Raw genomic sequence first — 24156 nt, 5'->3', positions numbered from 1 at the left:
ATAATTGATGGGTGACAGCATTTTAAAAAATGGGATGGGACAGAAAATATCAGGGCATCTGATATATAAGCAAATACTACTTGGTGAAATTTATATGTGGATGGATATATCCATATATAAAAATTTATGTGTGTTAAACTCTCATGTTTTCTTTAACAATGTTGTCAGTTATAGATTATGGCAACAGATTTACTCTGAAGTCCTTTGATTAATTTGGAAAAAAAAAAAACAAACTTCATTTTCCATAATAAAATTCATGTCAGACAAATGTTGAGTGTGCCAATTAAAATGGCTCCCCAAATGTGAGGAAGCTGAAAAAAAAAAAAAAAAAAGACCTACATGTGGGCGACCTGAAGATCACAGCTTATTAAGTATACAAAGAAAGCCGAACAAGCACACCTGCTAATTCAGTGCCGAGGGTTTGGGTTTCGAATTAGTATCAAGTGTGTCGTAGAGCCTTGCCTCCCTCATCCTGTGTTTCTCAAAGCAGTCTTGAATACCTCTACATTATTTACAAGCATCCCTAACACTGGCCTTCCTTCAAATGTGCGCAGGCAACCCCATGGCACTTACGCCTAGGACTCATGACAGAAACTACACCTGCACACTAATCCTCTACAGAGTGACCGGTGCCTGGTATAAGCTTTTGTGTTTTCACAACAGAGACATATAAAGGGTTAACAGATTTGGTCTATAAACTTATTTCCCCAAGATCTGCATATAAAACTGCTTGGGACTGTCAACTCCATGGAACTTGCAAAACTACATCCCTGGCTAGAGAAAGAGGTAAAAACCTGACCATAGGGCCAAGCTGGCTAAACAAGATATAGCTAACTCCAAGGTCGTTAGCAAGTTGCTATTACACACCAGTTAAAATGACAGTGACAAGAGCACTAGAGTTTGCTTGTAATCCAGTCTAAGGGACAGATGAATGGCCTTTGACTGTTGAAACAAAATGCAGGTCTTCTAGGAACCACAAACTCCAATTATGACATTTCATTCCCTGTTGTGGTTGGCCACAATAGAAACCAAATTGTCCTTAAAGTCACAATGTAAGATTCCAAGAGGAAAATTATCACCAGCATTTATAAGTTTCTAATGAATCATTAAATTATCAAATGCCAACTGCTGGCATCCAGCTGAGGCAACAGTAACACATGGGAAAATAGGCAAACTGCAGACTAGGTGCAGTGCCCCTTTGGAGATGCCCTGTAAAAAATAGTCATATCCAGAAACATGGAAAGTAAAAAGACATAAAGAGAAATGAGGTACAGAAACACTGAAGTAACCTAAAGAAGGCACAGACAATTAAAGTAATCTTTAGATTTAGCTCTTTAGACCAAAAAGGATCAAATACTAGGGCAGACAATTGCAGCACAGAAAGAGGCAGGGCCAAACTGAGAGAGCTTCACGTGAAGGAGCCGTCTGACTTGCTGTGTAACAGCTGTGCCAGCTTACAATCAATGCCACACTCTTGCAAATGCATCTCTATTAAGTCAACATTGTCATAGGGAGAACAGATGCCCCAAGAAGGAAAATCTAAGACAAATACTCTTTGGTAGACAAAAGATTAATCTCCAGGATTCTAACAGTCAACTGGTCCTGTTTCTGTTTATTACTAGCATTTCCAATAATGAGCATGGAACATACCTCAAGAGAAATGCATCTAATGTTTGTATTTTTTAAAGATTTATTTTACTTATTTTCGCCTACAGGAGCTGGGTGGGGTTCAGGCCAAGTGTTGTGGGGAGTAAGAGGATTCAACAGAGAGAGTGGGGAACAGAACGGGCAGATCTACTGAAATACTGCTGAGGGGGACAGGAGAGGCTTGCTGGGCCATGAGGGTCAGCTCGCTGGCCGGGGATTGAACTCATGTTGCAATGGCTGCTCACTGCCTCACAGTTCTGCGGCTTAATCCCTGTGCCACCCAGGGAGGCCCCATCACATTTTAAAAAGGAATTCTCTTAAGGATTGGCACAGACTTTAGGAAGGGGACACTGTCCACCTCTGTGATTTTTTTAATATAATGCACGCATTATAATGCATTATTACTTATAAGGCAATACATTATTTTATAATACATTTTAATGTAAGACTCTTCAACACATAGACCTGACTTTATCACAGCAATTAAGGGGAAATCTTCCCCAAAAGAAGTGATATTTAATAATTCTGACCATGAATGAGTTCTTCAGTGTACCCAGTAAATGCACCTAATTGCATTCAGGCTTCTATGAGATGAAACAGAATGTTTAAAGAATATTACTCACTGACACTGTCTTCAAAGACCTTAGTAATCAGCTGATAGAATATAGATATACCCCCTAGAGAAAATAGTAAGATTCCGAGACTATAATAGAGAATAACAAAGACCAAAGAAGTTTCTTAAAAACTTGAACCACACAGGCAACATGGCAGCATGGCGGAGCTGAGGCTCAGACTTGGGGTTTCAGAAGACTTACAGGATGACCCTAAATGTAGCATGTACTGTAGGGAGGATCTGGGGCTCTCCTTACTTCAGTTCAGCTATTTCTTGCCTACAGCACAATCATGTAACTAATGAAGTATTTTCACAAACATGTTCAAGGAATCTAAGGAGGCTGCAGAATTTAAACCTGTATGCCAAAATTTCTATCAACCTCACCCAATAACATGTCCCCACCAAAGAATTACAGCACTACCTTACAGTTCTGTCAATTCTTAGGCCTACAGGAAAGAGGTCAAAACTCAGAGCTGAGTAAGTTTTTCTGAAGACTGCCTAATGAGAATACTTATCAACCAGAAAATGATGCTAAAACTAAGGATTTAGGGACACATCATAACACTTCTATATAGTACACTTATCGCTCACTTTATATACAAGGTCTATTTCCCAAAATAGGTTACAAGTAGGTAAGGAACATGCTAATGATGTACTTGTCATTGTACTGCTAAAAAAAAAAAATCTGGAGTGGTACACTATTACTAGGGCCTGTCACACTCTAAGAACTTGGTCCTTAAAGTCCCAATAAAAATGGACAGACTGTTTCCAAGTGGCAAAATCACCAAATTAGTAACTTATGTGCAAACAAGCACCTTACTAGAGGCACATTCTTAAGACTGAAATGCTAATGTTTGTTTCTTTTCCTTAACTTTATTTTTTTCAAAAATCTTGAAGAAAGCTATCTATTATTGGTTGCTTTTCGCTTTCTTTAAAATAAAATGTTTATTTTTATTTATGCATGCAAGAACTGGAGAGTAAGCTAGAGGTGCAGGGGGTGAGAAGGTACACCAGACACAGAGTGGGGAGAGCAGATGATTCTACTAAAATACACTGCTGAGAGGAATAGTAGGGGAAACAGGAGAGGTCTGCTGTGCCATGTGGGTCAGCTCCCTGGTCTGGGATCAAACTCATGCCATAGTGGCTGGCAAGAGTTTGATTATGCTGAGACTTTAATCCCTGTGGCACCAGGCAGCCCCCTGTTGCTTTTCCTATTTAAAGGAAACAGTCAATGGTGCACATCACCTTGCCATTCAGTTTTTTTTTTTTAAAGATTTATTCATTTATTCATACAGAACTGGGGTAAAGGCCAGAGATGCGGAGGGTGAGAGGATTCACCAGAGACAGAGCGGGGAGCAGAACAGGCAGATCAACGAAGTACACTGCTGAGAGGAGCAGCGGGCGGGTCAGGAGAGGTCTGCCACACCATGTGGTCACCTCCGGGGCAGGCGGGATCGAACTCATGCGGAAGTGGCTTTAGCTTCTCAGTGCTGTGTTTTAACCTGCTGCGCCACCAGGGAGGGCCGCCATTCAGTTTTATTTCTCAATCAAGACCATTAATCTAGGGCCTCCCTGGTGGTACAAGGGGTTAAGTATCAACACTACAAAGCTACCTTCAGCCACTGCAGCACAAGTTTGATCCCCAGCTAGGGAGCTAATCCACATGGCACTGCAGACCTCCTCTGTCTTGCCCAATGTTCCCCTAAGCAGTGTATTTCAGTCAGTCTGCCAACTCTGCTCCCCACTCTGTCACTGGTGAATCCTCTCACCCACACCTCTATCCTGTACCTTAGTACTTCCATGCATAAATAAATCTTTTTTTTTTTTTTTTAAACGATTACTCTGGGTCCTCCTTGGTGGTGCAGCAGGTTAAAGCCCTGCACTATGAAGCTTAAGTCACTTCCTCATGCGTTCGATCCCCGCCTGCCCTGGAGGAGATCCACATGGCGTGGCAGACCTCTCCTGGCCGACCTCTCCTGGCCCGCCCGCTGTTCCCCTCAGCAGTGTACTTCGTCCATCTGCCTGTTCTTCTCCCCACTCTGTACCTGGTGAATCCTCTCACCCTCCACATCTCTAGCCTGTACCCCAGTTCTGTCTGAATAAAATAAATAAATCTTTAAAAAAAAAAAAGATTACTCTACCTGAAAATGTGTTGTGACCACTTGTTACAGATGCACTCACCAATCCTGTTTTTTAAACATTTTAAAAATGAAACATTTTTTAATTTTTATATATTTTTACTGAGATAACACTGGCTTACAACACTGTACATGATTCAGAGGTACAGGATAACACCTCTTCAGATGTACGCTACCACACCACACTAGCCACCACCAAGGCACCTGCAGTCCTTCCCCACCATCTACTGTTTCCTCTCTCATTTGATTCCCACCTCCCTCTCTGCTAGCCTCAATTCTTCTTCTTCTTCTTCTTCTTCTTTTATTTATTTTTTTTTTTAGAATTTTTGAATTTATTTATGCATGCAGAGACAGAATAGAGAACAGAATAGGCAGACTGACAAAGTACACTGCTAAGGGGAGCAGTGAGCATGATAGAAGTCTGCCGCGTCATGTGGGTCACCTCCAGGGCGGGGATCGAACTCACGCTACAGCAGCTGCAGTTGGCTTGCAGTGCTGCACTTTTTTTTTTTATTAAAGTTTATTTTTACATCATTTTGCACATTTTTTTTTCCATCTCGATTGTAATCCCTGCGGGTTTCCCATCACCAGATCACCCCTGTGCCACCACCCTAGTCCCATGCATTTCCCTCCCCCCGTTTTTGATCCCATTCCCCACTCCGCCCCCACAGAATGTCTCTGGTCTACGGTTGTTCATTATTTTTGTTATTTTCTCGCCTGGTCCATTATACTCCTGCTATGAGTGAAACCATCCGGTATTTTTCTTTCTCTTTCTGGCTTATCTCACTAAGCATGATCTTTTCCAGCTCCATCCAAGTTGCTGCAAAAGACATGTGTTTCTCTTTTTTGGTTGCTGAGTAATATTCCATTGTATATATGTACCACATCTTTTTTATCCAGTCATCTACTTTTGGGCATTTGGGCTGCTTCCATGTTTTTCCAATTGTAAATAAAGCAGCAATAAACATGGGGGTACAGGTATCTTTTTCAATCAGTGTTTTTTTTTGTGTCTCTTGGATAGATACCTAGGAGTGGGATTGCTGGGTCGTAGGGAAGCTCCATGTTTAGCAGCTTGAGAAACCTCCAGACAGTTTTCCATAGTGGTTGTACTAGTTTGCATTCCCACCAGCAATGCAGGAGAGTTCCTTTTTCTCCACATCCTCGCCAACAATTGTTGTTGCTAGTTGTTTGAAGATGTGCCATTCTCACTGGGGTGAGGTGGTATCTCATTGTGGTTTTAATTTGCATCTCCCTTATGACGAGTGATGTTGAACATTTTTTCATATGCTTGTTGGCCATCTGCATTTCCTCTTTGGAGAAGTGTCTTTTTAGCTCTACTGCCCATTTTTTGATGGGGTTGTTTACTTTATTTTTGTTGAGTTTCATCAGTTCTCCGTATATTTTTGTGATCAGTCCTTTATTGCTACTTTTGTGTGAGAAAATGTTTTCCCAATTAGTGATCTTTCTGTTTGTTTTTAATAATGTTTCTTTTGCTGTACAGAAGCTCTTTAACTTGATGTAGTCCCATCTATTTATCTTTGCCTTCACTATTGTGGCGTTGGGTGCTCTGTCTTTAAAGATGTCGCTGAAGTGTATGTCGTGTAGTGTTTGACCCATCTTTGCTTCTAGGTATTTTATGGTTTCCGTTCTTATGTCTAGGTCTTTAATCCACTTCGAGTTGATTTTAGTGACTGGAGTGAGGCAGTGATCTAGTTTCATTTTTTTGCATGTAGCTTCCCAGTTTTCCCAACAGTGCTGCACTTTTACCTGTTGCACCACCAGGGAGGGCCCTCTGGTAGCCTCAATCCTACGGTAAGTTCTAGGTTTTGCTTTGGTTTAGCTTTGTTCATTTATTTTGCTTGTCTATATGAGTGAAATTACCCAGCATCTGTTTTTTTTCCTTCTGATTTAATTCACTTAGCATAGTCCCCTCTAGTTCCACCCATGTTGTCACAAATGGCAAGATGCCACTTTTTCAAAGCTGAGTAGTAATCAGCAGCTACTACAGCACCAGTTAGATACCTGGCCAGGGAAGTGATCCACATGGCACCATACATCTCTCCTGTCTCACCTGCTGTCCCCACCCTCAGCATTGTATTTCAGTAGATCTGCCTGTTCTGCTCCTCACTCTGTCTCAGAGAATCCTCTTACTCCCCACACTCCTGGCGTGTACCCCAGTTCTTGTATGCATAAATAAATAAATCTTAAAAAAGTGTAATTTAACAAACTATAAAATAGCAATTAACTTTCTCTAAAAATAAGAAAATTAAACTGACTGGTATCACTGAAAATGGAGGTCCAATAAGACCTAGATAATCAGATTACATTGTTAAATTATAAGTTTGTACATTTTTATTTTGCTGTCATGTACCATGTTTCATTTTTAAAATGTATAGATAGGATTTTATAAAAATCCTGTATATAACTTGTATATATATTTTTATCTTTCTATATGGCACCTGCCCACAGGTCCACTTTGGTAGAAAACTGGCAAAGAAACTAAACTGCAAGTGAATTGGTAGCTTTTAGAGTTTTCTTTAACATTCTTTTTCACTAATCTATCACTATCATTTATATAAGACAGGTGAGGGAGAAATGAGGTACTAAAACATGTAACATTGAAAATGGCTTGGCAAGTGAAAGGAATTAGTAAAAATATCATCTACTGTATGATTCTACTTACATGAAATGTCCTGAACATGAGTCCAGAGTCAGAATGTAGATGAGTAGTTGCCTGGAGTTCGAGGAAGTGAAACTGTAAAGTGACTGATTACTATGTGGGAGATTTCTTTTTGTGGAAATGAAAATGCTCTGAAATTAGTGGTAGGTATATTAAAAACCACTGAATTGCATAACTTCACTCTGATAAGTTTTATGATATATAAATTGTATCTCAGTAAAACTGAGAGGGAAAAGCTGTATGCATAAAGCCAAAAAAAAAAAAAAAAGCATAAGAGAAGAAAATCTGGTTTTTCCTCTTTGGCTTACACAATAGTCCCCACAAAAGGGGACTAAATATTCCCTAAAATCAATTACAAATCAACTATAAAATGTATGTCACAGAAATAGTGTCACAGAAATAGTGACTAGAATTCCTCAAAAGTCAGAGATTAATAACTAAAAATCTCCTGGTGGGGTGGGGAAGACTTAGGAGTTAAGAAAAGGTTGAGGAGAGACAGGAGTTAAATAAAGGGTTCTCTGAGGTGACTGAGGAATGAGTACTTAAGCCTCAAAGACTGAGGGGCAGGACTAGGGGCTGGAGTAAGGAGAAGGAAGAGATAACTGGTTAAGAGGTCTAGCGGGCAGCAGCTAGAGTTCCCTCACCTCAGTCACTGAGGTTCCCTCTCCCAGCCACTGAGAGAGGACAGAATCTGGGGTGGGATTCAGGAACAGTAGCTGGAATTCAAACTGATTTCAAAAGGCAGGGATAGGGCTATCTACAACAGTGAGGGGAGGAAAACAGAGGAAGCTGTGCCCAAAAACAGAAAGAAAAGATTCCTGCATTTCTATGGAAACCATATGTTTACAGAAAATAAATTGAAAATTAATCTGGGACTACAAGTAATGGCCTAAAAAGGCAATCTCTTGAATAGTTTTCATGATCCTCTTTGATAGGAATCCTCTTTCAGATTCAGATTTCACAAATAAAGGGGGTAAATTTACAATGCACAAGGGACCATCCCTTTCTCACAAATAATCCAAAACACATAATTTAAGGAAAGCGACTCAAGAGTGGATGAGGAAAATAATACTCCAGCCCCTCAGTCTTTGAGGCTTAAGTACTCATTCCTCGGTCACCTCAGTCACCTATTAAATCCCTATTAATTCTAACTATAAAAATCTACTACATCATGCAAGAAGCCTGTTGGGTCCTTTGCCTGGACAGACCTCCCCACCTCCCCCACAGAATCATATGCACACTGTTGTGTGGAAACAAAGAATGAGCCATGGGTGCTGGAACAGAAAAACAGGAGGCAGGAAGTGTTCCTGCCTTGTGTTTGCTACCTTGTGTTCTTTGACCCCCATGTTATTGTTGCATGTTATTGATGCACTTGCTGAGAACTTCCGCCTACCCCCAGCCCCAGGCTCCATGCTGAAGGGTATAAATAGGGAAGGAGAGAAAAATAAAGTGTGCCTTTGCTTGCTGACCAAGGAGTGTGTGCTTTAATCCTGACGTCCTTCGCTCAGACCATCTCTGCTGTCGTGCTGGCGCGGCAAAGCCTCCCCCTTGGAGCATGAATGTATTCCATCTACACAGAGCAGAGGGTGTGCAAATAAGAAAAGACCTAGCTTCACTTTCAAGGAATGAATCCAAGCTTGAGGTGTTCTATCATCTTGAGAAGCCCAAAGCTGACTATCTGCTTTGAGAGGGCCTCAGAGACCTGTTTCCTGGCCTCTTCCATTCTGTGTTGCTGCAGTAGAAGCTAAAGCAGTCAAGCTCAAGCCTAAGCCCCAGGGTCTCCCTCTCCAAGTTGCAATATTCTTTACCTTACTCAACAGGTCCTCTTAAAATGACTACCTTTTGTCATCAGTTCTCCCCTCTAAATTACAAGAACAGTAACCGCCTATGCTACTGCCTTTGTACTTACATATATGTTTACGTAACGCTGTACGCAGGTAGGTTCTGTCTTTCTTACAGATCTCTTTACATTCACTAGAAGGAAGTCAAATATATGTATTTATTTATTCATTTTGGCTGGGGGACTATGCATTAACAGTCGTAATATGTAAAGTTTCTAAATAAAATCTTAGAAGAGACCTTTTTTGTTTGTTTTAATAAAGCCAGTATATAAAACACCTACTTAAAAACTCAAGATTATAGCTACAAAAGACATTAAGACATCTTTCTATAAAGAAAAACTTAAAAATCTTTCATGGATTTAAAGTAAGCTTTCCACCATTTGTGTGCAGGTCTGTCTTGAGATTAAGTATATGAGAACTACAAAACTTTAACAACAGCTTGAAATCTGCAGTCAACTGGTAGAAAAGTGATGGCAAATTTTTCTCTAATTATCCATGTACAGAATCCAGTTCTCTTCCAACTGAGTTAATATGGTACCTGAATATTTTATCTACAACAGCAAAACATTTTTAGAATATACTTTTCAAGTGTCCCTACTAATTTAAATATGCACAAGAAAGCTAATTTAGACCTAGAGAGGTCTCAGCCCTCCCGAGGATTACAACTTAAAAAATAGTCTGCAGTGCCAGGGGCCTGAGTCAGGTGGCTGACCTCAATCATCCCCTTAAGGAGGAAGAGCTACCCAGATGGAGGGCTGTAGTGAGGCCAGGGCTTATGGGAAGAATGTGCTCCTCTTGCCAGGAGACAGCACAATACTCAGTGTGGACAAAACATTAGGCATTCTTAGGTGTCAAGAAATAAAAACATACTGACTTACTTAATATGTGAAAGGGCAGACTAATATTTTTTTCTTTTAAAGATTTTATTTATTTATTCATACAGAACTGGGGTACAGGCCAGAGGTACAGGGGTGGTGAGAGGATTCACCAGAGACAGAGTAGGGAGCAGAACAGGCAGAGAGACGAAGTACACTGCTGAGGGGAGCAGCGGGCAGGTCAGGAGAGGTCTGCCACGCCATGTGGGTCACCTCTAGGGCAGGAAGGGATTGAACTTCATGTGGAAATGGCTTTAACTTTTTAATGCTGTATTTTAACCCACTGTGCCACCAGGGAGGGCCCAGACTCAATTCACTACATTGAGAGAACTCAAGATAATAAGATTTGAATATTAAGAAATACTTTGGTCATATTCTAGGAAAGTGTTCCCCAAAGAGTATCACATGTTATAAATGCAGGCTATTGCCCTGGACCCCACATATAGAGTAATGAATCTCAATTTCTGAAGGTGGGGCAGGAAACCTAGGAATGCACATCGTAAGTGTGCTATTGAGTGTTCTCCACACAAAACACTCCTTGAGAATAGTGCTAAAGCTTTCAACTGAAAGCAGAGCGTAGGTGTTGTAGAGGATATGCCTTGATGGCTACATCTATTTAATAAAGTTTGGTGTTGGGAAGCACAAAAAAGAGAAATGTTTGCTTTGTAAATAATGATTCAATTGATGTATTGCTCCTCACTAGATTAAAAAACATTTAGCCAAGTAGCCAACTACTTATTGCTTTATAAATACCCAAGATCAAACATTTGATGTTGTAAAGCCCACATTTGTTCTGCAGGATCTAAAAAGTTTCAGCCAATAAAAAGTAGCTAATGAAAGTACTTGAGTTACACTGTCCAAAGTCATAACCACCGGCCACATGAAATGTGGGTAGTAAAATACATAATGAATTGCAAAGACTTAATAGAAACAATATTTCATTAAAACCTTTTACACTGATTTTCATGTTAATATAAATATTTTGAGTATACTGACTAAGGTACCCTTAACTAGAAAATTTAAAATCATGTGTAGCTAACATTAGATTTCTTTTAAACAGCACCTATCTGGATATTTAAAATAAATCACTTCATTAACTGATTAAATGTTCCACCAAAAGTATTGGTTACCCAAATTAAATGGCTATGTTTAAAGGGGATCTAGTTTGAATACACAGTAATAATTTATATTTACTCTGTACATGTTATATAAAAGATACAGTTCTATGCGTTCATGTCCACTGTCCTTGAGTCCCTTAATAACCATGCAAACTCAAGGTCAATGTCTTTTCCTAGTCTACAAAAAGGCTCTTATTGCAAAATTTCAGCTCATAAATGTTTATGAGCGACAACTCCCAAAGTAATCTCATTTTTTTTTCAAATGTTCTTTTATACATAGGCTTTTTCTTACCATCTTTTTATGACATTTTTTTTTGGAAAAATCAAGCAAAATTTCTAATTGTGATTAGATGTTAAAATATTTTCATGTATTTTAAAAATATACTAACTTCAAAGGGGGGTAAGTGCAAAGTCATATTCAGAACATCACTCAGAAATAAACACTGGATATTTTGGTATATCTCCTAATTTTTAAAATTTACTTTGTGAGAATTTACATAAAGATATTAATTACTTATATTTTTCAGGCTGAATGTTGTGCTTAAAGACTTTCTCCTCTTCTTCCCCTATTTGTGTTGATTTTGCAAAATATAACCTACAGCCATAAACAGTCATCATTTTGTAAAAAGTAAGCATTTATCTTTTACATTTCAATATAATTAAAGTGTTAGGTTTTATTTTTATTTCAAATTAAATGCTGGTTTCCGAAAAGTTGAGCTTATATTGAATCACTTTTTTCATTACTACATGTTCCTCACACTGAGGCCATTTGGTCAGAGGTCAGGAATGTGGGAATGCCAGCATGGGGCACAGCAATCATTTACAGATGCAGCAAAGCCTCTCCACACAGCACCTGGCATCAGGCTAGACTGGCACAGTGATTTGCTACAAGCATGATGGACAAATGCTCTCCCTGTTTCCCTTCTAAACTATAAACATTGATTTTTAGGCCTAAGTATGTATATCACTAGCTTCATATGTATATAAAAATTTTAAGAGATGGCAATAATCAATTCTAATTATTTTCAAAATACCCCTAAGTCTTACTTTAAAAAATACATATTTTATTTATTTATTTATGCATACAGGAGTTGAGGTGTGTGGGGTTGAGGGGGGAAGATTCACTAGAGACAGAGTGGGTTCGACTGAAATACACTGCTGAGGGAGCAGCAAGCGAGACAGGAGAGGTCTGCCGCACCATGTGGGTCACCTCCCCGGCCGGGGATCAAACTTAGGCTGTAGTGGCTGGGGATAGCTTCAGAGTGCTGTGCTTTTACCTCTTGTGCACCAGGGAGACCCAAGTCTTATTTTTTTATAATTGAAGATTTATTTGACTGCCTTTTGACCCAGCTTGTCTAAGGGGAATGCTTTCTGATTAAATTTTTATACTTTGAGTAAAAGCTGCTGTTTTCATTCCCACCAATCAGGTTATGGAGACAGGAGAGTTTGGTTTCCTTGTGTTTCGCTAAATGTTCCCCTCTGATGTTTCTGGCTACGGAGCAGGAGAGTGATGAAGGACTGAGATGTTAGTCAGACTAATTCTCAAGCAAAAAAGTTTAAGGAGAATATCAAGATTTAAAGCTCAAAGGAAAAAGACCCAACTCCTGGGCCCTTCCTGGTGGCACAGTGGGTTAAAACACAGCACTAAGGCTAGTCCCAGCCACTTCAGCATGAGTTTGATCCCTGGCTGGGGAGGTGACCACATGGTGCAGCAGACCTCTCTTGTTTCGCCTGCTGCTCCCCTCAGCTGTGTACTTTGTCCATCTGCCTGTTCTGCTCCCCACTCTGTCTCTGGTGAATCCTCTCACCGCCCGTGCACCTCTGTCCTGAATCCCAGTTCCGTATGCATAAATAAATAAATCTTTAAAAAAAAGATATGGCACAAGTTGCTTATATTCTATACTCGCAATACATAATATCATGCACTATAAATAGAGACATTCTGCATCATTGTCTTTACTAGGTCACCTCAAAATTCAGACCAAAGTAGAGAGAAGGCTAAACATGGAAGGCACCGTAGAGGGACTCTAATAACTTACATACATTTCTACTGCTGTAGCTTATGTCTAAGCTTTTGAACTTGTGTTTGTTGAAGAAACCTTATAACAACACTCTCTCCAGCCTGAGTCTTTCCTAGTTCCCTCTCAGGGACAGGAAAGTATTTTCCTTGTCTCAAAATCAGGTGGCCAGCCTTTCTTATCACTACCACTTTAAAGTATATCTTAAGATAATTCTGGGTCCTCTCTGGTGGCACAACGCACAACAGTTAAGGCAGCACTAGGAAGCTAGCCACAGCTGCTTCAGCATGAGTTCAATCCCAGCCAGGGAGGTGGGCCACATGGCACAGCAGACCTCTCCTGACCCGCCCGCTGCTCCCCTCAGTAGTGTTTTTCATCAACCTATCTGTTCTGCTCCCCACTCTGTCTCCGCCCCTGCACCTCTGGCCTGTATTCCAGTTCTATATGCATAAATAAATACATCTTTTAAAAAAGAAGAATTCTGTTCGATACTTAAATTCTTCTCTAGATTTTTATCTGGGTCTAGATGACATGGTCTCAGATGCCCAAGGAAATATATCAGATACTCATCAATACTGTACCAGTCTCAAAATGTGAGATATCAGCATTCTCTACGAACCTGTCAAAAATACAAACTATCAAGCCCCATCCTAGACTCAGAGAAACTCTGGTATAGAGTCCAGTAAGCTAAGCTTTAACAAGTCCTTTAGGTGGTTCTGATGCCACTCAAATGCTAGCTCACTGTCCAAGCCATTGGTGGGCTGCACTGTGCCTCCTGCTGTGACCAGGTAGGATTTCTTAGAACACAGAGATTCTTCTGCAGAACACTGACCAGTGGAACAGTGGAGTAGGATAAGTAAGATAACTTCCTTCACTTAATTAGATGGATTTTCTGGTATCTTCTGGTTTCGAGCAGCAATTCTTTTTTTTTCTAACACCATTTCACCTACAGACAAGATATTTTCAATAATTTATCTTGGTTATTTGTGTCCCCTAGGCCACAGCATGCATTCCTGAGTTATCTTAAGATCTTTTTAACATATTTGAATTGCCTACTATCAAAACTCTACATTACAGAGTTTTGTAGTTTATTGAATAAACTACAAAATATATTCAGTAGTTTACTGAATATAGAGAAACAGTCAAATATGCACGCACCCTGGTATCGAGCTGCCTGTTGCCACTTACCAGCAGTGAGACTTTGGACAAACTACTTAACTAGTAGTAGTAACTTTTCAGGGGCCCAGGCAACAAAGGGGGTACAACATCCTAGGAAGTCTAAGGACCACTGGGGGAATCTGCTCTGGAACTGTAGGAAAGGCAAGATATAAAGAGCAAGAACCTGTTCTGCAATTTTCAAGTAAATTTCTCTTTAACAGGGAGGTATCTAGTGGCTTGGGAGACCAAAGTAAATGACTACTGATGAAATATACCTGCCACCACTTCTACAGGGTTCTAAAGGCTCACACGAAGACCCCAGAAACAGAGGTGAGAGACCAAATTACAAAACAATACACTAGTACAAGTCAGTACCATGGTTTCTATATGGTTCCATGTTAATAAATAAGTTCCAATTCCACAGTGACTATCTGACTATTCACTCCCATTCCTCCCTCCCCCAATCAGGTAAGCTCAGGTAAGATCTTTAAATCATCACCACTCAAGAGACAAACTATCCTAAGGCAGCTGAACAATTTCCTTATAGATTTAGTTGACTGCATCCCCAGCAATCATTCCCTCTTCTCCTGCCTGTTGTTGTCTTTCAGATATTCTAGCCCACCTATATAGGCCATGCTGGAACAAATGGATCCCAGGAGTGCCTGAGAATGGAGTTTGCAACAGCACATAAAGCCGAACAGTTGAGAGAAAGAAACTGAGTCCTGGTCACAACATTTAGTGTGGAGTAAGTCTTGTTCAAAGGTCTCCTATGTGATCAGTAAATTCTTAGTCAGTCAACCACTTTGGGTGGGGTTTCCTTTTGCTTAGTCAAAAAACAGGTAAATGATACATGCGTCACAATTAGATTACACTATAAAACAATAAAATGAGTAACATGAACAGTGAACAGCAAGTTCACCTGTTGAAGTCATGACTTCAATTTACTTGTTATAATTAAAGACAATAAGGGGGAAAAGATAAACCTGCTTAAATCATTTTATTTGAAATCTTAACATACAGATACAAGACTCTGAATAAACTAAGCACTAAGGTCTGTTGCTTACCTCAGTTCAGTTTATTGCGTCTTCATTATAAGTGGATACTTTCTTAATATTTAGAGTAATTTCAGGGCAAAACAATGCCTATCCCAAATAGGACCACTGTCAATGTGTGGTCTGGGTATTCAACAGCAAGAAGAGAGTAAGAAAAGGATGTATTCCCAAAATTTTAATAAATCATTGGCAAACTTACCCATTATAGCATTAAAGGTTAAACGATTGGTTTTCAGATCTAAAAACCGTGAATGTGACACTAACCTGCTCACTCAAAGTAAGTACTTTATTGTAACAGTTAAGTTAATACATCTTAGGTGGTAAGTCTATGCGTTAATTTATAAATATCTGTGTATTGCTATAGCATACGTCAGTATTTTGAGATGCTAGACTTGTCAAAAATGAAAGAATTCTGGCAAACCTAAGGCAGCTCTTGATGAACTGTTATAAAAACCACTTTGTGACCTTTGTCTCAGGATTGACAGTTCTCCAAGTAGAGAACTGGCTGCTTTATAAGATGGTGTGCCAGCTCTCTTGTAATACATTAAAGTATTGGTGGGCTGATAACATAAGGGACAGGGTGGATGACTTCTAAGGAGAACTGTTGGGCATCCTAGGCCTCTGTGGTGGGTGCGGGGACTCACCTGCCAGAGCCTTGATGCGGGACCGCTCAAAGAGCCTTGCCGAGCTATTCTCGTTGTCCCAGTCATCCACATCCCAGCGGTTGTTGACATCGCTGTACTGCTGCTGGATCTCAATGTTGTCATAGTCTGTGGCTACTGTGGTCGTCATCTTGAACTGTCTTAGCGGCTCCTCCACATCAGCTCCTTCTTAGAGTTCTGTGTCCAAAAGAAAAAAAAAAGGAAAAACCTCTTCAAATATCTTTGAGTGTGTCAATTCCCCCCAAAACTTACTGGCATAAAAGTGAATAGAAGGTAAAAGAATTCACACAAGATCAGTGGATTCAAATAGAAAACCCAGATATAAACCCACAGGTTTATGGGCAGCTAATAAATTGACAAAGAAGCAAAGAAGATACAACAGAACAAAGAAAGTTTGTTCAACAAATGGTGCTGGAAAACTGGGATGCTACATACAAAAAAGTGAAACTAAATCACTACCTCACACTATGCACAAAATACAACACAAAGGGATTAAAGACGTAGACATAAGAATGGAAACCATAAAATAGCTGGAAGCAAAGATGGAGGGAACACTACATGACATACACTTCAGTGACATCTTTAAAGATAGAGCACTCAATGTGACAACAGTGAAGGCAAGGATAAGTAGATGGGACTACATCAAGTTAAAGAGCTTCTGCATAGCAAAAGAGATATTGCAAAAAACAAACAGGTACCCCACTGATTGGGAAAAAAAATTCTCACACAAAACTAGAGATAAAGGATTGATCACAAGGACATACAAAGAACTGATGAAACTCAACAAAAATAAACAGCCCCATCAAAAAAAAGGGCAGAAGAGCTAAAAAGACACTTCTCCAAAGAGGAAATGCAGATGGCCAACAAGCATATGAAAAAAAATGTTCAACATCACTCGTAATAAGGGAGATGCAAATTAAAACCACAATGAGATACCACCTCACCCCAGTGAGAATGGCACATCTTAAAACAACTAGTATCAACAAATGTTGGTGAGGATGTGGAGAAAAAGGAACTCTCCTGCATTGCTGGTAGGAATGCAAATGAGTACAACCACTATGGAAAACTGTTTGGAGGTTTCTCAAACTACTCAAAATTGACCCAGCAATCCCACTCCTAGGTATCTACCCAAAAGACACAAAAACACTGATTCAAAAAGATACCTGCACCCCCATATTTATTGCTGTTTTATTTACAATTGGGAAGACATGGAAACAATCCAAATGCCCAAAAGTAGATGACTGGATTAAAAAGATGTGGTACATATACACAATGGAATATTACTCAGCAACCAAAATAAATAAATAAATAAACATATGCCTTTTGCAGCAACATGGATGGAGCTGGAAAAGATCATGCTTATTGAAATAAGCCAGAAAGAAAAAGAAAAAGGAAAATAATGGATGATTTCACTCATAGCAGGAGCATAAAGGAAAGGGGGTAGGGGATGTGGGGTGGGGAGTAATAATGAACAACTATATTCCAGAGACATTTTACAGGGGTGGAGTGGACAATGGGATCAAAAATTGGGGCGGGGGGGGGAAGTGCATGGGACTATGGTGATGGCACAGGGGTGAATTGGTGATGGGAAGTCCATGGGGATTACAACTGAGATGGGAAAAGGTACAAAATGATGTTAAAAAAAAATTTAAAAAACAATTCACACATATTAAGAACAGGTCTCTTAAGCCAAAATTGGTTTTGAACCTCACTGTTGCATACATACATATGACCTTGACCGAAGTGTATGTTAACACCTCTGAGCTTCAGTTTCTCCACTCATTCAAAGAAGATGATATTCCACAGGTTGTTGAGAGAACCAAATGAGATAATGGATGCCCAATGAAAGGTGGGCTTCTTCCTTCTTTCTAAGTTTAAACTTTGCAACTTTCAAATTATATCACAGGTGTATAAATACCTAACTGGGTTTCTGAATGAACTCATTTCTGTTATGTAGGACCACAAACAGTAATCTTTTCAGCTCTTGCTGGACATTCATAAACTGTATTGTAAGATAACAGATCATTTTATCTAAACATCTAATCTGTGCATCTAATTTACACAACAGATAACTGATGCCTACAATTAAATGAGACAGTAAATGTATAGAACCACTCAATAAATAACGACTACAGTTATTTATACTGCTGTTATTTCAAAGCCTACCACCAATATCAATACCCGCTCCTCAAGGATCCAGCCAAGGTTACAGTGTTTTACAGGAACAAATGAGAAACAAGAACACAGGCTGCAATTTTTGGTTCACTTTTGTCTTCTCTTTGGACATCAGTGTCCTCAGAGAATTAAGAGAGCTATTGTTACCATTAAATGTGCTCTCTTCAATAAAAGCCATATAATCCACTCATAGAGCCAGAAAGTACTGAGGATCTACTATGTGCTCAGTTCTATTCCAGATGCTAAGGATAATCACAAACAAGAATCCAGTTCTAGTGAAGCTTATGTCCTAGCAGAAGCAGACAAAAAGCACACAAGAGGCAAAATAGCAGAAAGAAAAATTAAAATGAATGTGGAATGATGTGATCAAGAGTGAGTGATCAACAAGACTGTGTTATAAATTTCAAAGTTGCTTGGAGACTATAGTGAGTGATTATTTTTGATATGGTGGTCTGAGTTGGTATTTAAAATGAGACTTTAAGGTCAAAAAGAAACAGGTCACATCCCCATCAAGAGGAAGAGCATTCCAGGCAAGGGAACAACTCTTAGAAAGGCCCTGTGATGCGAACAAGAGGTCAGAACAGCTAGTCTCATGGGCAGGGAGAGGAGCAAGAAGTGGAGGTTGGAAAACTGGGCAGATTACACCAGGAAGGGCTATGTGAGCCCACATGTGACAGAAGCCACTGCAGGATTTTAAGCTAATCACAGGATGTGTGTTTTTAAAAGATCAGGCTTTGTGCTATGTGAAAAGCAGGTTCTAAGAGGCAGGATTATGTGCTTAATCCTAATGGTATGGTTAAATTCTGAGTATCTTATTTATTTATGCATACAGGAACTGGGGCACAGGCCAGAGGTGCAGGGGGTGTGTGGTGAAAGTATGCGCCAGACAAAGTGGGAAACATAACAGGTAGATTCGACTGAAATACACTGCCTAGGGGAGCAAAGGGCTCAGGAGAGGTCTGCTATGCCATGTGGGTTACCTCCCTGGCTGGGGATCAAACTCGTGCTGTAGTGACTCACAGTGCTATGCTTTATTTAACCCACTGTATCATCAAGGAGGGCCCAAATTCTGCACATTTTATATATGAAGCAATATAAGTCAGTTAAGAAGGGTGAAAGGAAGAAGAAGAGAGGGAAGATGCCTCCCTTGTTCAGTAGCAGACAGATGCCCTAAGGGAAAAAGATGCTTGTTTTCTTCCCCATCCCATCCCACTTTAAGACTCAAAAATAATTAAAATTTTGCAGAGACCCTTGCAGATATATTGGCCCCTTCAAAAATGAAAATCAGCATTGTCAGTAACCATTTAACTTGGAAACTTAATTTTCGCGGCTGCTTCAATACTTAAGGCTCAAATAAAATTCAGCTTTAGAAGTTGTGTATCTAGAGGGAAAAAGCATAAAAGTGCTATTAATTACAAGTATCTTACAGAAAAATGTGATTTAACCTACCCCAAGCGAAATCTAAACACTATGCCCTGTTCTCCATATTCAGTTTGGCTATTTGGTGCCATCTGCTGACCAAGGAGAATAAATCACTCCACAGGCTCTAGGGCAGTGACCTGCAAGCCCCAACTAGGCTCCCCAGTGAGCCTCACTAGGACCTTTTCCACACACAAAGCTATCTTTTTCTACTGACTGGTCTCCAATGCTCTGCTGCTTTACACACACTTCTCAACAAACTAGCATTAATCTTTTCCTTAAGCTTAAGCTAAGTCATTCAGAAAAAATAAGCATTTTTTTTCTTAAGCACCTTTCTTTACCAGTTTTCTTTAATAAGACAGGACAGCAGAAAGAAAAAAGTTCCTACTGACCTCAGTACACATGAAATGCCAAGGCTGGAAGCTAATCTTATTTGACTGTCTAGAAAGATACCAGGAACATTTATTTCCTTCAATATTCTCCATCTCTCCTAAGACAACATCCTTGCCAAACCTTCAAATTGTTAAAATGGTGGAAATGTTAAAGTTTTGTTTTTTTTTTCTTTTTTCCAGCTCAATGCCAAAGCTAAATATCCCACATCCCCAGCAGGGTCACAGTGAAAGGACGCTTCAGGGAGTTGAGCACCAACATGAGATGTAAGGTGAAGGGCCAGAGCGCAGCATGCTACACAGAGCATCATCCTCTACTCAGTTCAGCAAGGGACTGTGCAGCTGGCAGGGCAGTTTCTCTCATGCAGGCTGGTGTCCCCTGGAGGTTATCCAGAGGGTTAGATCTTCCCAAGGTGCTATCGGCATGTGTCCCACGGGTTAGTGAGGTAATGTGTACTTCTTAATGGCGTGGGAAGATTAAGGCGAGAAGAAAGGAGTGGAAGGAGCGCTGGCTATTCTGGTGCTCAGCCTGCTGGACCCGCCTGTCACCACCTGGAGAGCCCAAAGGGTTATGTAAGGCTGAGGTGAGAGGAAGCAATCTCCTCTCCAGAAAAGGATTCACAAAGCCTTCAATGGATGAGTGTGTGGCTCCAGATTCTAACTGATTTGATAGCTACAAACGAATTCATTACATAATCCTTAGTGAGTAAAAATAATACCCTGTGGACAGATACATGGGTTTTTTTTTGTTTGGTTTTTTTTTGGTGGCTAGGTTTTGAGAACATGATTATATGTACAAACCTTTTTTTTTTTTAAGATTTATTTATTCATTCATACAGAACTGAGGTACAGGCCAGAAATGCGGAGGGTGAGAAGATTCACCAGAGACAGAGTGGGGAGCAGAACAGGCAGATTGACGAAGTACGCTGTTGAGGGGAGCAGCGGGTGGGTCAGGAGAGGTCTGCCACACCATGTGGTCACCTCCAGGGCAGGCAGGGATCGAACTCATGCGGAAGTGGCTTAAGCTTCTTAGTGCTGTGCTTTAACCTGTTGTGCCACCAGGGAGGGTCCACAAACCTTTTTTTAAAAAAAGATTTATTTATGCATACAAGAACTGGGGTGTGAGAGGGCTCACCAGAGAGAGTTGGGAGCAGAACAGGCAGACCTACTGAACTACACTGCTGAAGGGAACAATGGGTGAGACAGGAGAGGTCTGCTGTGCCATATGGGTCAGTTCCCTGGCCCCAAAATCGAACTCTTGCTTCAGTGGCTGCAGATAGCTTCATAGAGCTCTGACTTACTCCCTTGTGCCATCAGGGAGGCCCCATCCCTGCTCTTTTCCATCCGTACTCTGTGAGAGAGATAAAAGGGCACTTGTAAGAAAGGCACCTACCAAATAATTGTTTTCTAATCTTATGTTCTATGAACTGAAATTTCCCCCTTAAGACAATTTTATTCTTCAAAATGGCAGACCAAGGCAGAAATGGATGAGGAAGCTATTATCTTACACCTCCACAGCAAAGAGGTTCTTCCAGCTGTGTTCATGTTACAACACAGCCGCGAGGGAAAACAACTGGATCACCATTTCAAGTGTACATGTGCTCTATTAGTTTCTATTGATTAAAATTCTGAAATTCAATGCCCAGCAAATCCCAGGAAAGTATTTTCTCCATTCTCTTAACTTTCCAAAATGCCAACTTTACTTTCAATGTCACACTGGTATTATTAATCAATGCACAGGGTTTTTTTTATGGATCTACTGTCAACCTTCCTTCATGCCCTCTGTTCCTCTACAGAACCCTCTCGAGTGATGTCACCCCCTCCCTGTGCTGTGCCCACCACATGCAGACAGTGGCTACATGCAGTTATCTCATCAGGATCACCAAGTCATTGTCTTAACTCTAAATTTTATTTCCTCCCCTCATCCCATGTTCTCCCTCTTTACTCCCTCGCTGACAGCCACTGTTATTTCTCCCATTTAGTTCAGCTAGAAATCCTGCAGTCATTCTTCATGTTCCTTCTCCCCCCATATTTTGGGCCCAGGTGCTTGCACCTCCTGAAAATCTCATGAGTTAGCTCAAGCAATAGTTTTGGATTCAGAAGCCTCACCTTTAGTTTTAACCCTGAAGCCATTCCCCTACTCAACCACCAGGGGGACCTTGCTAAAATGTAATACTAATCACTTCATTCCCAAGACTAAAACCCACGAAGGTTCATGCCTTGTCCAGACCCTTTGGAGAGAAAGGAGGCCCTCATGAGGAAGTTCTGCTTGTCTCAACATTTCTTTTCTAAACTCACTCTCTTCTAAGCTTTTACAGCCTCTGAGGGTATTCAATCTAATCTTGTTTTCACTTCCAAAGCTGCCACCTGCAATAGCTCTCTACTCTTTCCACAAATCTAATCCTAACCACACACTACCCCCACCTGCTCTAAAGCAGACAGACTGTTCAATCTCCCCCCAGATGACCCCTCCTGTAACAGGTGGATGAAGCCAAGACTGTTACTGGTGGTGCCCCCTGGAGGGGGTTGCTGGTGAAGGTAAATAGCCCCAAGGAAAATGCTCCAAGAGGGGTGGAGTGATGGATAAGTGATATATAGGTGACACAAAGGGGTGCATGAGCAGTCTTTGTTGTGATTTATTGTTTCAGGAACTCCTCTTCCTAAGGCTGTCTTTGTAATTTACCATTTTGAGTTAGGCGATTTGAGCCCCCCCTTTGCCCCCACACTGTGTTGTTTATCTTTGAGAAGGCTGTTGTGTCCTGGGGGAGATGGCCAGGACCCAGAGCCTGGCATCTTGCTGAGATGCCTGAGTGTGGCTGCTTATTGGGTTATTCCACCGCTACTGTTTTGAGTGTTACTTGTCTGGTGTTGTGCTGGGGATCCCAGCAGCCAGGGAGCATCTTGTATTCTATCTTTTGTTAACTCTGGGAGCTGAAACCTGGCCCAGAGTTTGGCTGCCGTGTGTCTGCAGTGTCTAAGACGCCATCTTAGACATGTGACCTATTCAGGAGAGGAGCTGCACATCCTCCGCCGGTGGGTAAAGACACCGTTTTAACAGCTCTTGTGCAGGACTGAGTAACATGGGACACAACTTTGGCTAAGATAAAGGCCATTTTTGGCCTCAATAACTCCTTGTTTTTCCCTGGTTTGTAAATATCCCATTGTTGTTCCCTTAGCCTGAGCAGTCTTGCAACTGTTTACTCTAGAAGGTGACTAGAAAATAATTTGGGCAGTGTCCTTGGGCAGTTTAGTGCTCCTTGCTGCCCTGTATCACTCCTTTATACTTTTTATGCCCCTCACCAATACTATAAGACCTTCATAATTGCAAAACTTTTATTTTCTTACTATTAATTGGCCATAGGTTCTTGAGGTCCTGAATTTGTATCTCTGTATCAGATGCTATAGGTGCCTGGAGACACTAAGGTCTTGTTATTCATATTCATTTATTTATGACCAGCCACAAAGCCCTGAATACCTTCTCTGCTGAGCCACATAAATCTGGCAAACACTGCTTTCAAGGAAGCCACATTTTTAGAGGAGGCTGTAATATACACAAACATACATTTAATAAGATACTTCTCCATGTACACATAGAAATCTAGTTTTACCTTTTTAATTTAGCTTTTACCCATGAGAAGAATTTTTTTGTCTGAACTCAGATTTCAGAAAGTAAAGCAACAAATGAAGAATAAGTGGAATTACCAATGACACTTCACTATACATACTAAGTGCCAATCTTAAGTTTCAGATACATTAAACTGAAAAAGGTGACCAACATTTGTCAATCTTTTTGTCAACCCTTTTTGAAAAGGAATGGCATAAAACTAACAATTACTCTGGCAGAATTATCGGTCTCAAATGTTCTACATATACCTAAGACCCTCCCAACTTCACTCTTAAGAAGTTTGGAAAAGTATACATCTGGCTATTGGTGTATTGCCGTAAAAAAAGTGGCCCTCACTGATGGTACAGCAGGTTAAAGCCCAGCATAGAGAAGCTAAAGCCACTTTAGCATGAGTTTGATTCCCTGCCCCAGAGGTGATCCATTTGGCACAGCAGACCTCTCCTGACCCGCCCGCTGCTCCCCTCAGCAGTGTACTTCATTAGTCAGCCTATTATTCGGGCTCCCCACTCTGTCTCTGGTGAAGCTTCTCGCCACCCCTGCAGCCAGGGATCAACCTGTGCTGCAGTGGCTTTAGACAGCTTCTTAGTGCTGTTCTTTCACCCACTGCACCACCAGGGATGATCTTCTATTTTCTTTCTAATCACACATGATAATTCTATTTTTATTGGCAGCAGTACCTGCCCAGTATATATGTTTTTCCCAACTTACTATTTCAATGTTGTAGACACACACACACACACAGATAT

The 24156-nt window shown here is 40.6% G+C and overlaps 1 protein-coding gene across 2 annotated transcripts in view; it reads right to left on the bottom strand.

Annotated features, from left to right (window-relative positions):
* Window positions 1–24156, bottom strand: part of SPTBN1 (spectrin, beta, non-erythrocytic 1) — a 194427-nt gene that overhangs the window by 124363 nt on the left and 45908 nt on the right. For both annotated transcript variants that reach the window (XM_012731484.1, XM_004691398.2), the window contains one exon: window positions 15785–15979. In XM_012731484.1, the coding sequence (XP_012586938.1) occupies window positions 15785–15932 (148 nt within the window). In that variant the 5' untranslated portion in view covers window positions 15933–15979. Of the gene's footprint in view, window positions 1–15784; window positions 15980–24156 lie in introns of those variants that run through there.

The sequence above is a fragment of the Condylura cristata genome, unplaced genomic scaffold (genome assembly GCF_000260355.1).
Source record: "Condylura cristata isolate star-nosed mole 26May11 unplaced genomic scaffold, ConCri1.0 scaffold00031, whole genome shotgun sequence".
Classification (NCBI taxonomy): domain Eukaryota; kingdom Metazoa; phylum Chordata; class Mammalia; order Eulipotyphla; family Talpidae; genus Condylura; species Condylura cristata.
Note: the sequence above shows the minus strand (reverse complement) of the source record. Positions and strands in the feature narration are given on the sequence as shown.